The sequence below is a fragment of the Hyperoodon ampullatus genome, assembly GCF_949752795.1.
Source record: "Hyperoodon ampullatus genome assembly, chromosome: 1".
NCBI lineage: Eukaryota > Metazoa > Chordata > Mammalia > Artiodactyla > Ziphiidae > Hyperoodon > Hyperoodon ampullatus.
This window is the reverse complement of record NC_136914.1, coordinates 31,713,895-31,726,793: the sequence shown is the minus strand read 5'-3', so window position 1 is coordinate 31,726,793 and position 12,899 is coordinate 31,713,895. Positions and strand designations below refer to the sequence as shown.

Below are 12,899 nucleotides of genomic sequence, written 5' to 3'. Positions count from 1 at the left end.
AAATACTTATGATTAATCAGTTAAATGATATAGTGGGAAAGGTGGGCAAAACATGCACACATGGAAAATGTCTGCAAACAGATGGAAGCTTTAAAGAGAATCAGAGAATTACTTCAACAGGCTGAACACAGCTAACAAAAGAATCAATGACCTTGAAGATAGGCCAATAGAAAGCTTTCATTTGAATCAAAATGAGAACGGAGCATAAAATAAAGATAGAACAGAGAATCCAAAAGTTACAGGATAATATAAAAGTGTCTCAAAATGCATTAAAGTGGTCACAGAAAAAGAAGAGAAGGACAACAGGACAGAAGATGTTACCAAAAAAAACTTGAGTCTGCTCACCAGACACACAGCAAAGCCAATCTACTGGCACCAGATTGTGGTGAAGGAAAGTACAGCATATATTGCAGGTGCCAAGCAAGGAGAAGGGACAGCTCATGCTCAAAAGACCCAAATTCCCTGATGGTTTTCAGGGAAGGGTTTTTAAAGGCAGTGTGAGGAAGGGAACTGCAGGGTGTGTGATCAGCTCGTGCACAATTCTCTGACTGGTTGGTGGTGAGGTAACAGGGTGATGTTATGGGAATCTCAGTCATCAACCTTCTGGTTCCAACAAGCCTGGGGTCTACATGCTGGTGATCAGCATGCTATTAACTTCCTCCACCTGGTGAGGGTTTTAGTGTCTGCAAAACAACTCAAGGATATGGCTCAGGGTATTATCTATTGCCCTTGAGGAGGAACTAAAGGACCCTGAATTTGTTTTATGGCTAAACTATTACTATTTTGTCTTACTTGACTATTTTCCTTTGTTTCACCATTTTCTCACTTCTCTGATTAAATCTGCTCTTTGGAACTCAGGGGAGGCCTAGGAGGCTAAAGCTTTTCTACAAACAAGAGGTGGGGGACATAGGGTCCTGCTCATTTTTCAAAGAAATATCTGAAGAGATAATGACCGAGAATTTTCTAAAATGATGTAATACAACAAACCAAAAAATATCTAAGAACCTCAGAAAAGAAAACAAGCATAAGTAGAAAAGAAAAAAAAAACTGGACAAATCATAGTCAAACTGCTGAAAACCAAAGATAAAGAAAAGCAAAGAAAAAAGCTTGAGGCAACCAGAGAAAACAGAGATATTCAAGCTGTAAAACGAAGATAAGAAATGCAGCACTAATTTTTTTTAAAAGATGGAGGGGCTGTGTTAACATTGGAAAAAAATAGCCTTCTGAACAAAGACTATCACCAGGGATAAAGAGAAATATCACAATGATACAGGGCTCAATTTGGCAAGAGCCACAATAATCTTAAGTGAGTAAGCAGTTTCAAAGGAATAAAGTGAAACCATAAAACTATAAAGAAAAATAGCCTGGCATCAAGAGATGTCATTTAAAACTAAGAAATCTACCAATATGTGGATATTTGATATTCCTAAGGTGAATATTAATAAATAGCATATAATTGATCAAAGTCCTATGGTGAGAGAGATGAAAGAAAAGGCAGGAAGACAATATATACTAATTTCATCATTTCTTATAATAGGAAATTGATAAGTGCTATTGTTATTCTCTAAGAAAGAGAAGATATGGTGTATTGGGTGAAGTTATAATTATAAAGGTTACCAATAGAATATACAAACCTTTTTCAAAGTTAGAAGAAATAAAAATTTTAAGCCATTTGTTGAAAGATTTTTTAATCTATAAAACCATATAATAATATTTTTAAATAGCAGACTAAGTTAAGATACATTAGTCAGATCGATAAACATAAGTGGGCTAAAATTACCCACTAAAAAGAAAAACAGATTTTCAAGTTGGATTACAGAGCAAAACCTAACTCAGTACTATGTACAAAAAATCCAGCTGTAACTAAGGGATTAAGAAAGATTAAAAATAAAAGACTGCTCAAAAGTATGCCATGTAAATGCAAACCAAAGAATGCAGGCATCATTTTTTATCGAAGTAGGTAGAAGTTTGGCCAATTTGCATTAAGCAGTACAAAGAAGGACATTTAAATGCTATAGTGTGCAGTTTCCAATATAAGATGTTATATTAGGAGTATATATATGCACCAAATAGATTCATATAACAACCAAAACAAAAGAAAAATAGACATACATAAGCGGTAAGAAATAATAATCCACCTCTTTCAGTCCATGAAAGATCAAGGAAAATCAAAAAAAAGGATATGGGGAACTAAATAACATAGTTAACGAATTAACTCTAACTGGTACATATCAAAGCGCAAAGTCCCTTCTCGATAACAGAACAGATTTATTTGGGGCGGCAAAGTGCCCAGCTAAAATACTACATTCCCAGACTTCTCCACATCTAGACAGAGCCACGTGGCCGAGCCCTAACTAATGAGGAGGAAGACGTATAATGTGGAACTTCTGGGCAACCTCCTTAAAGAGAAACAGGCAGACCCTCCCTTTCTTTCCTTATCCAGAAAAGATGGATATGATGGCTCAAGCTTTAGCAACATCCTGGAACACAAAGACAAGGACCTGTGGACAGTGAATATGAAAGACCTTAGGTTTCTAACAACTTGGTAAAATTACCAGACTAGTCTTGGACTACCTAACCCTAGATTTTGTTGTTGTTGTTAAATCCTTGTGTAGTTATGCTGTTATAGTTGGGTCTCTGTTCTATGTACCTGTGCTTAATCTTAATAGATATAAACTGAAAGTGAAAAACGCCCAAAAAACATTCACCAGAATTGACCATGTATATTAGGACATACACGTTCACAAACAAAACTCAGAAAACGCGGGATTAGCCTATAGCAGAAGGAGGGTCATCTCATCCTGGGTGTAGGAGACCAGGTGCACATACAGGTAAATCACGGATGTCAGGCAGAAAGGCGAAGGCTTTCCCCTCCTTCATCACCTCAATTTTCTCTGTGAGATAGGAGCCAGAAAAGTACGGGAGGAAGTAGAGGGAGAGGAGATTTGCGTGTTTACAAAAAGCCCCTAGGGGATGAGAGAGGGAATTGAGAGGGCAGGATTCTTGGTGTTTTTATTTTCTGTTCTTGTTGTTCTTCAGATCCAAGAACCAAATTTTCATTTTCAGCCAGTTCTGCCATGTATAGAGGGAAACATAATGTGGTTAGATTCAGAGGATCATTAAGTTGGAAAAGTGATCCAGGCATTAAGTAAGCAAAACACCCCCTCAGGTCCATTAGAACTTGGAGCCCTTGCACAAGGAACAGATTTGTATGCCATACCCCTGCATATCAAGAACTAAAACCTCTAATTTTAGGAAGAAAGCCAAAGCAAATTCACAAATAAAGATTAAAATAAACTCAACATTGAATTTAACAATTTAATCAAAAGTCCCTAGTTTATGCCTCTTACTGACTTTTACAAATAGTAAATTAATATTAACTTAAATATTTTTGCTACCTTAATAGAAAAAAAAAGTTACAGGTGTAACTAACAAGAAAGTAACATCATCAAGAAATTTTGTGAGGCTTAGGAGAACGTCACCCCCTGGTGGTAGATTCCTGGTAACAACAACAAAATAAGAAAAGGAAATAGAACAGTCTGTGTCAATGATAACCTTCGTTATGGAAGGCCAAATGCCTGGGCCAAGACTAATGATCAAAAAAAGATAGTACTACAAGTGCTTTATTTCCAGTTTAATAGAATAATAGAAGTTTTTCTTTAGAAGGGTGATCTAGAATCAAGATTTAAGATTTTAACACAACATTCCATATGTACAGAAATCCTGTCTACAAAAACCTTGTTATAGTATATGCCCTTCTCAGATCACTATAGTAAGAAGAAGCTTATTCTCTGGACACCATGGATTGTGAGCTTAAATTTGAAATGCTTTGTGTCCTTCAACAAGTAAATCTGATTTTGCAGTCTGATGCAACAGAGAAAAGCCCTATGCCTGACTTCAAATATATCTCTCTTCTTTGCTCTTCTCTGTGATAAATACACCCTTTTAGTCCATTGACTTGATTTCTAGAACCCTTACATGCTGGCCTTCCAGATCTTCCAGATAGACTTTGATTTGTCAGCATCCATTTTTATTGCAGTGCCAAAATAAAACTGACTGTCCCAGATACAGCCTCTCCAGCAGAAAAAACAGGCATGTCCATTAATGTTACTCATGTTTCCTGCATAGATTTTAGTAGGTGTGTCAGACTTCAGCTCATATATTTTAGTGGCAATTGTTCCTGAATGGCTTTACGTGGTGTGGTGACTGGTAAGCTAAGTGCTGGGGTAAAACGAGTAGATTTAAGAGCCAGCATCTGCTTCTGAAAGTGTATCCCTGAGCTCGGCTAACTCTGTTCTATGAACTTCCACCATAAACCCTACGACAAGATAAAAGACAGGCAATAGAAGAACGCCTTCATGAAAACCATGAAGCAGAGACAATAAAACATCAACTTTTTGACAAGTATGCTGCTCAGACCAGACTCCCGTTGGTGACCTAGCATCACACGTGGCAAGGGAGCTCAAGTCAGGTCTGCAAGCAGTGCCCTGAGTCGGGAGTGGAGAGCCAAGGGCAGCTGTGGGTCTCCCTCTGCACTGGCCTGTGTGGCCATATAATAAAGCAAGAAAGTATGTTCTCAGGGGTAAAAGGCTATGGAGAATTTTTTCTGGGAGTGTCTAGGCAAGGGAGGTAGAGGTTAAACACTGTTTTGCGGTAGCATCTTCTGCAGCAATAGTAGAATCTTCTGTGGACTGTAGCAGAGTCACGCCACTCAGAGAAATGCCAGTGGTACCTCTGGACGGGTGTTTAATGCGGATCACTACGTGCTTTCTGTTTATATAGCTGGTAGTTACCACAACAAAAGCTTTCCATGGGGCTTTTTTCATTCACTTCACATTCTTTAGGATACATATGTACCCACATGAACACCTCATACCGATGCAACTCAAAACATTTTTACTATTAACACAGAAAAAAAGAAACATTATATATAAATATATCATTTCGGCTATTATGTAAGTGGCTACACTTACATTATGTGAGAATCCCTATGAAATAAACAGTATGTGGGAAAATGATATTTTACTAGAAAACAAATCATTCTTAACCGACTGACTTTTGTGTGTGATTAAAATTTAGCTTTATCATTTTTTATTTTTATATTTCAGGGACTTTGAAGGCAACCATATCCATAATTTAAGGAATTTGACTTTTATTTCCTGCAGTAATTTAACTGTTTTGTAAGTAATGTTTTGTCCTTTTGAAGTACCGTTTTATCTCTTTACAAATAAAATGAATCATTTATGCGAACAGAATCTACCATAAACATGCATAGTAATTACAGCAAATGTTCCCCTCAACTTGAAGTTTTTTGAAAAGGAAGCACATTGGCAAAATTACTGAAGTTCAAACCAGGCATAACCACAGATTCACAACATACATGGGTCATCACAATGGTACTATCTTATGTGAGACCTGCTTTTCTCAACCTTACAAGTAAGACCCAATTTAATGGGAAAAAAATTTCTCATAAACCACCTAGAATCTGCCCTTGGATCTCAGTTTGAGAAACACCAAGTTAAAGTCCTAATCTATAAAAATTATTACTGCAAAGATTGTGGGGGAAATTAATTATAACTTTTAGAAACTGTAGAATGTTCACTTCCCTGAGGATGTAACTGCGGACACCAGGATAAACCTTAGAATGTTATCGAGTATAATTTCTCCTTATACTCCTCTCTGGCTTATTTTAAATTCAGGGTGCCTCTTCCATAACAGTGAGGGATACTGGGGCTTCCTTCAGTATAAAAGTATAACTGCCTCATTTGCAGTTTATTCTTCCAGAAGAGTATTTTTCAAATTGTGGGTTGAAACTCACAAGCAGGTGATGAAAGCAATGTAGTATGTCCCGAGCCACATTTTTAAAATGAAATAGTATAGAATTGAATTGAATTAAAACGTCAGAGTGCAATTCAGATGATTAAATGTATTGTTCCATGAATGTTGGGTTGTGTGGGTGTATGTTATGTCCCAAAGCAAAATGCATTTTCCTACTATCGGTTACCATGTGAAAAGTTTGAAAATCATCATACTAGAATATACAGGACCCCTGTGTATGGGCAATGCAATAGCTACCACTGACACAACAAAAATTTTTACCCAGTTATGCCCTCCGCCCCATTCCAGTGGGTTCAAAGCCACTGAAATGTGTGAACTTTTCTGCAGTGAGTTTAGCAGTCTTCAGATGCAGGATTCTATCAGTCATGCAAAACAGCTCATGGTAATTGCCCAAAGGAAACCAAATTGCACTTAAAGGACACAGGCCAAATAAATATCCAAAATATGTAGGCCTTCTTTTCTATTCTACTTGTATTTGTTTTTAGACAACCCTCTGTATGAAGAAATCATTCTTGAGTTTCCTCTTGTCAGGTGCTTGTGCTTTTCTGGTCCAAGGATGCTGGGAGAAAGTGGTAATGGTTTGGAGTGCTGAGAGGAAATAAATACTTAAGGATGGGACGAGGCCAGCTTCCAGGCATGTCCCACGATGCCTCAAGAACTGGAAATCTTTTAAAGGTTTCCTGTGAGTTAGTCCTTTATGCTATCTCATAACACGACATCAGGGCAGAGATGAACTGTCAGGACTTACAGTCTCATTCAGCATCCCAAACTAGAGATCTTCTGAGTTGGTCCAGCTTGAAGTAGACCTCCTGCAGCATCTCCACCCTAAATCACATCAACTGCCCAATGTGCACCAGTGCTATTGTGTGGGAGGTATTTTGTTCAACAGACACACCATGAAGCCTACAGAGGCGACCCTAAGACAGCTCCCTGGGCTGAACCTCAGTCTGTATTCTCAGGAGTCGAGGTTTTCACTCTTCCCCTGTGGAGCTCTTCCCTAAATCACTTAGAACTTTGAACACTATTTTACTTTTATCATCATTGAAAGATCTGGGAAATTTAAGATTAAAGTTATTACAGACTGGGTAATTTATGACGCTACTTCAACCTCTCTTGATGTGAAAAGTGCACTCCACGGAATTATCTTTGTTTTTGTAGGCTGTTAATCTCATCTCCAATAATTCACCTATCAGTTACCTCTGGAAGCTACAACATCCTTTTCTTTTTACTTTCAGGGTAATGAGGAAAAACAAAATTAATCACCTCAGTGAAAATGCGTTTGCACCGCTCCAGAAACTAGATGAATTGTAAGCTCGATTACACATATATTGATAAGAATTTTCTTTCTACTGTTCCAGTTCATAGTTGTCACACGTATACATTTTTATACATTTAAGAAAGATTAATTTTTCTCTCTTCCTAGCACTATTTCTGCATACCTTGAGCCACAAAGGAATTCTGATAGTTTAAAAAATATGTGTAAAGGAAAACTATAAAATAAATATTTGAGGAAAGTAAGGTAAAGGAAACATAGCTGTGGAGAAAGAATAAAGTCTGGGGAGATCAATAAATAAAATACATCTTGCACCACTCTAACCCACTGCTGGAGAGGGAGAGCAAATTTATCTTTAAGTTTCCTGGAGAGTTAGGATTTAAAAACCAGGAGATAAAAAGACACCACTCTGCTGATTCTGAAACCAAAGGATAATCTTGGATCCATAAGGAAATTAGACACTACCATGGGCAACATCCCAGACTGTAATAATGGAAAAGAGAGCTATTTATAATGTCCCTTTTTTAAGATCAATGACACAGTTCCAAAGGACATTAAGACAACTCTCTGATAACTCAAAGCCTGTGGTCCAAGCACATAGGAGCTGATTGTCCAAATAAAACATACACAGGACAATAAATGAAGTACAGTTCCTTCAGACAGTTTTTTACCATTAATTTCTTCAATTGGGTTTTTGCTAAAGTTTAGGCTAGCCACCAGTTTGATTTTGTGAGTTCTAGAAAGAATCTGGAGAATGGACAGAAGATACATGTTTGACAATTAACTGGGCAGAACTTTGATTCATTAAAATTTGTCCATAAAAGTTAAAGAAGGTAGGGCTTCCCTGGTGGCGCAGTGGTTGAGAGCCTGCCTGCCGATGCAGGGGACACGGGTTCGTGCCCCAGTCCGGGAAGATCCCACATGCCGTGGAGCGGCTGGGCCCGTGAGCCATGGCCGCCGAGCCTGTGCGTCCGGAGCCTGTGCTCCGCAGCGGGAGAGGCCACAACAGTGAGAGGCCCGCGTACACCCCCCCAAAAAAAATTAAAGAATGTAACTAAACTGTTTCTTGGGACACCTTACCTGCAAACGAAGACAGGTGGAGGGAATACATATGCCACAGACAGAAACCTTCCTCGGGAACCAATGCAGCATTCTGCTCCAAAACATCAATAAACAAGCCACTGAAACCCCAACGTTTTTCCATGACCATTTGCTTGAAACATTTTTCAGTAGACAGTACCAATCATTCACAAAGCGCATAAGAAAATCTCGATAGATATCAGAACCAAGCACCTGCTGTAACAGCTCCCAGTGTCTGGCTAGTGAACCAGACCATCAACACATAGGAAATTATTTTATTCTCAGTAGTAGGGAGAGGTGCGTGTAGGTGACTCGAACGGTAGTATCTAGCCATGAAAATACAAGCTAGTCGAGGGGTCCATACTTTTCCTTGTTTTATCCTACTTGCCACCGTGATCTGAATGCCAGAAGGTAATTTCTGCCAATCCTGACTTGCATGGTGGCACTGAGGTGCAGGTTCTAAGTATCAGTAACCAGTAGTGAGCATGGAACACAACAGCTTAGTCCGTAACCAGTGCTAATGCAGGTTCAGAGGTAAAAGAAAGAGCAACAAAGGGGCAGAGAGGGGCACCAAGGCCAAGAATTAGTCCTGCCTGAACCCTGCCAAATCCCATACCCAACGTTGGCTTGAAAAATCGGATTTACAGGGATGAAAATGGCATGTTTTCTAAGAGGTGATGGCTTTAAATGGGTGGGTCTAGACCTCAAATGAGTGACTCTCCCTTTGAGAGAGGGTTTGGACTACACTCTGTGCCCCTCCTGGCTTGATCCCACTGACAGAGTTAATGCGGGCAAATAAATTGGCAACAATCAGAATTGACTTCTCACAGTAGACTCTAAATAGTTCTGATGGCAGAAACTCTTTGCTACATGCTTGATTTACTTTGTGCTTTTAAAGTCAACTACTCTAGGTTATAATGTGTTTTCTGAGCCCATTCGGAAATGGACCTCAAGTCCAGTTAAGTTTAGACCAACTTTCCTAAAACGAAACTGAGAAAATGGTCTTTTTACCCATCACTTAGGGTCTAGGCCAAATGGTTCCCATTACATGATTCATGATAAAAGAACTATATGTCAGAATTGGCTCTAATAGCCAAAACAGCACTCCCATCAGAAACAGATGAACATGATATTTCAAGATTTAATATCCTAGTGGACTCTTCTAAATCTGTTTTTCACATTGCCTCACTAACATGATCAATCTTTTACTTGGATTCCCATACAAAGAACTGGAATTGTGCCACCACTTTTACCTAAATATGAAGCAGGTCGAGTCTGTTAATGGCCTTCTAGGTAGGGATACAAAGAATACAAAGAATACAAAGAATAGCTAGCCCAAAATTAAGCTAGATGCTGGAGAGCCCAAGATGAATAGGTACAGGGCTGGCACTGAAAGAGCTCACGTCCTTCAGAAGAGGAGAACGTATGTACAGAAACAGTTTTAATATGATGTTATAAGTGCTGTATGTGCTATCCATGCTACATACGGGAGAACAGAGAAGAGAATGCCTAACCTCCCTGGTCACAGAGGAGTGACATGTGAGCAGAATCGTTTTTGTTTCTTTTTTAAGTTTAGTTGATTTACAATATTGTGTTAGTTTCAGATGTACGGCAAAGTGATTCAGTTATGCACACCCATTCTTTTTTCAGATTCTTTTCCCTTACAGAGTATTACAAGATATTGAATATAGTTCCCTGTGCTGTACAGTAAATCCTTGTTGTTTATCTGAGCAGAATCTTGAAGGATGAATAGGGAGTTCACCAGAAGGACAAGAATTAAAGCTTATTCCAGGCAGAAGGAAGCACCCGTGCAAAAACCCGGAGGCTGAAATACTGAGGTGCCTTCAGGCCCTGGTGAAAGTCATTTGACTGAGTAGAAAGTGGTAGGAAACTGAGCTGGAAAGCTAGACAGTGGCAAGATATTTAAAGGCTTTTTTATATCACACTAAGAAGTTTTTATTTTATCTTCTATGCAACAATGAGCTATTGAAGGATTTTAAGAAAGGGATGAAATTTTAGAGACATTCCTTTTGTTGTCAAATTAGACCATCTATCTTCACAGACAATTCACCCATGAAAACATAAATAACAAAAACAGCCTCAAGGTTCAGTTTACAGTATAAAAATAAAACATTTACAGCAAAGACATGTATAGTATTGATTACATTAGCTACTTTTTAGTTTTAAAAACTCAGTCTAAATCTATCTTGCCCTTCCAAGTTGAATAACCTAACTTTTGATTTGTAAGCACTGCAATAACAAATAGATCTATTCCCATGCTTCTCCCTGTAGCAACAAATAGGATTTGGAGATGGACAGGGAAAGTAGTTAGGCTTTCTCTTAGTATCTCTTGATGGCATTGAAGAACTCAAGCCTATTGAAAGATTGTCTTGTTTAGAGGAATCTGAGGCCTTTCTCATGAGAGTCGCTACTGTCAAATCTACCGTAAGAGCTGCTACTGTCCGAAATCTCACAACTAAGCTACAAGTTCATACCACTTTAGGCAGCCCAACCTCTATACATATATGAAGTAACATACAATATATCCTGCCCCAGGTGTGTATGAGATCCGGTGTATATCAGCTGTGGAAGAAACTGGAAACTGAAATAATCCACTTCCAGTTGAAAATTATAATACACCCAAGCAAAGGAAAAAATTAAGTTTCCAAAGCATATTTCTACTTTAGCAAAGGAAGGAAGGGAGGGAGGGAAGGAGGGAGGGAGGAAGGGGAGGAAGAAGAGAGAGGATGAAGGGCACAACACATATATTAATTGAACTAGAAAATTGTATCTATTAGAACTAGATCAAATACCACCAAGTACTGTCTCTGAGTGAGCAATAAAATGGGATAAAATATTTTTATCTTTTACCACCTCACTCCCTTTTTAAAGTTTTGACTTCTATTAACTAATATAACTCACTAATGGCATTGTTTGAAAGTTGTCTAATGGTTTTTTAATAAATTACAGAACTATGAGTAAAGTCTTAAGGAAATAATAACATTTGCAATTGTTTCCCTAGGGATTTAGGAAGTAATAAGATTGAAAATCTTTCACCACTTGTCTTTAAGGATCTGAAGGATCTCTCACAGTTGTAAGACTGATACGAATTTTGTATCTTTGTTTTTTAACTTATTTTATTTTTAAAAATTGTGATTAAAATATACATAATTATGTATATTTACCATTTTAACCATTTGTAACTGTACAACTGTGGCATTAACTTCATTCACATTGTTGTGCAACCATCACCACCATCCATCTCTAGAACTCTTCCATCTTTCCAAACTGAAACTCCATACATATTAAACACTAACTCCCCATCAACCCCTGCCCCTCCAGCATCCATCACTCTGTTCTGGCTCTATGAATTTGGCATTTCTAAGTACCTCATAAGTCAGTGGAATCATACATATTTGCCCCTTTATGACTGGCTTACTCCACTTAGCATAATGTCCTCAAGGTTCATCCACAGGTTGTAGCATGTGTCCCAAGTTCTGAATATTATCATCCTGAATAATAATCCACTGTATGTAAGTACCACATGGCATTTATCCATTCATCCATTGGTGGACACTTGGGTGGCTTCCACCTTTTAGCTGCTATGAGTAGTGCTGCTATGAATGTGGGTGTACAAATATCTGTTCAAGAGCTTGCTTTCAATTCTTTGGGTATATAACCCCAGAAGTAGAATTACTGGATCATATGGCAACTCTATTTTTAATTTTTAAAGGAAACACCATACTCTTTTGCATAGTGGCTACACTATTTTATATTCCCACTATCAGTGCACAAGGATTCTAATTTCTCTACCTCTTTAACAACACTTGTTATTTTATATTTTTTGATAATCACCAGTCTAATGGATGTGAAATAGTGTTTCATTGTGGATTTGATTTGCATTTCTCTAATGATTAATGATGTTGAGCATCTTTTCATGTGCTTATTGGCCATTCGTGTAACTTCTTTAGAGAATACCTATTCAAGTCTTTTGCCCGCTTTTAAACTGGGTTGTTTGGGGTTTTGTTGTTAAGTTGTAGGAGTGTATATATTTTAGATATTAAATGATTTTCAGATATATGATTTACAAATGTATGCTCCCATTATGTAGGTTGCCTTTTCACTCTGTTGACGGTGTCTTCTGATGCACAAAACGTTTTGATTTAGATGTAGTCCAATTCTTGTTTTTCTTTTTCTTTTGTTACCTATGTTTTTGGTATCATATACAAGAAGTCATTGCCTAATCCAATGTCATGAAACTTTTCTCTTTTGACTTCTTCTAAGAGTTTTAAAGTTTTAGCTTTTCTATTTAGGCCTTTAATCCATTTTGAGTTAATTCTGTACATGGTGGAAGCTAAGGGTCTAAGCTCTTTTTTTTTTTTTTCATGTGGATATCTATCTGGTTTTCACAGCACTGTTTGTTGAAAAGATTGTCCGTTCCCCATTGAACAATCTTGGCACATTTTAAAACTTATTTGACTATATATACAAAGGCTTGTTCCTGGGCTCTCCATTCTATTCCATTGTTCTATACAACTATCTTTTAGCCAGCACCACACTGTTTTGACTACTGTAGCTTTGTAGTAAGTTTTGAATCAGGAAGTGAGACCTCCAACTTTTTTCTTCTTTTTCAAGGTTGTTTTAGATATTCAGGTTCCCTTGAGATTCCACACGAATTTTAGGATGGATTTTTCTATTTATGCAAAAA

At 37.9% G+C, this 12,899-nt stretch overlaps 1 protein-coding gene across 4 annotated transcripts in view; it reads left to right on the top strand.

The window, feature by feature from the left end:
- RXFP1 (relaxin family peptide receptor 1) overlaps positions 1–12,899 on the top strand; it is a gene marked incomplete at both ends in the record, with an annotated part of 100,959 nt that overhangs the window by 74,004 nt on the left and 14,056 nt on the right. For 3 of the 4 annotated variants that reach the window (XM_079715726.1, XM_079715725.1, XM_079715724.1), the window contains 3 exons: positions 5,109–5,180; positions 7,074–7,145; positions 11,214–11,285. In XM_079715726.1, coding sequence (XP_079571852.1) covers positions 5,109–5,180; positions 7,074–7,145; positions 11,214–11,285 — 216 coding nt within the window. The remainder of the gene's footprint in view (positions 1–5,108; positions 5,181–7,073; positions 7,146–11,213; positions 11,286–12,899) is intronic. The other variant, XM_079715727.1, reaches the window with a different exon arrangement.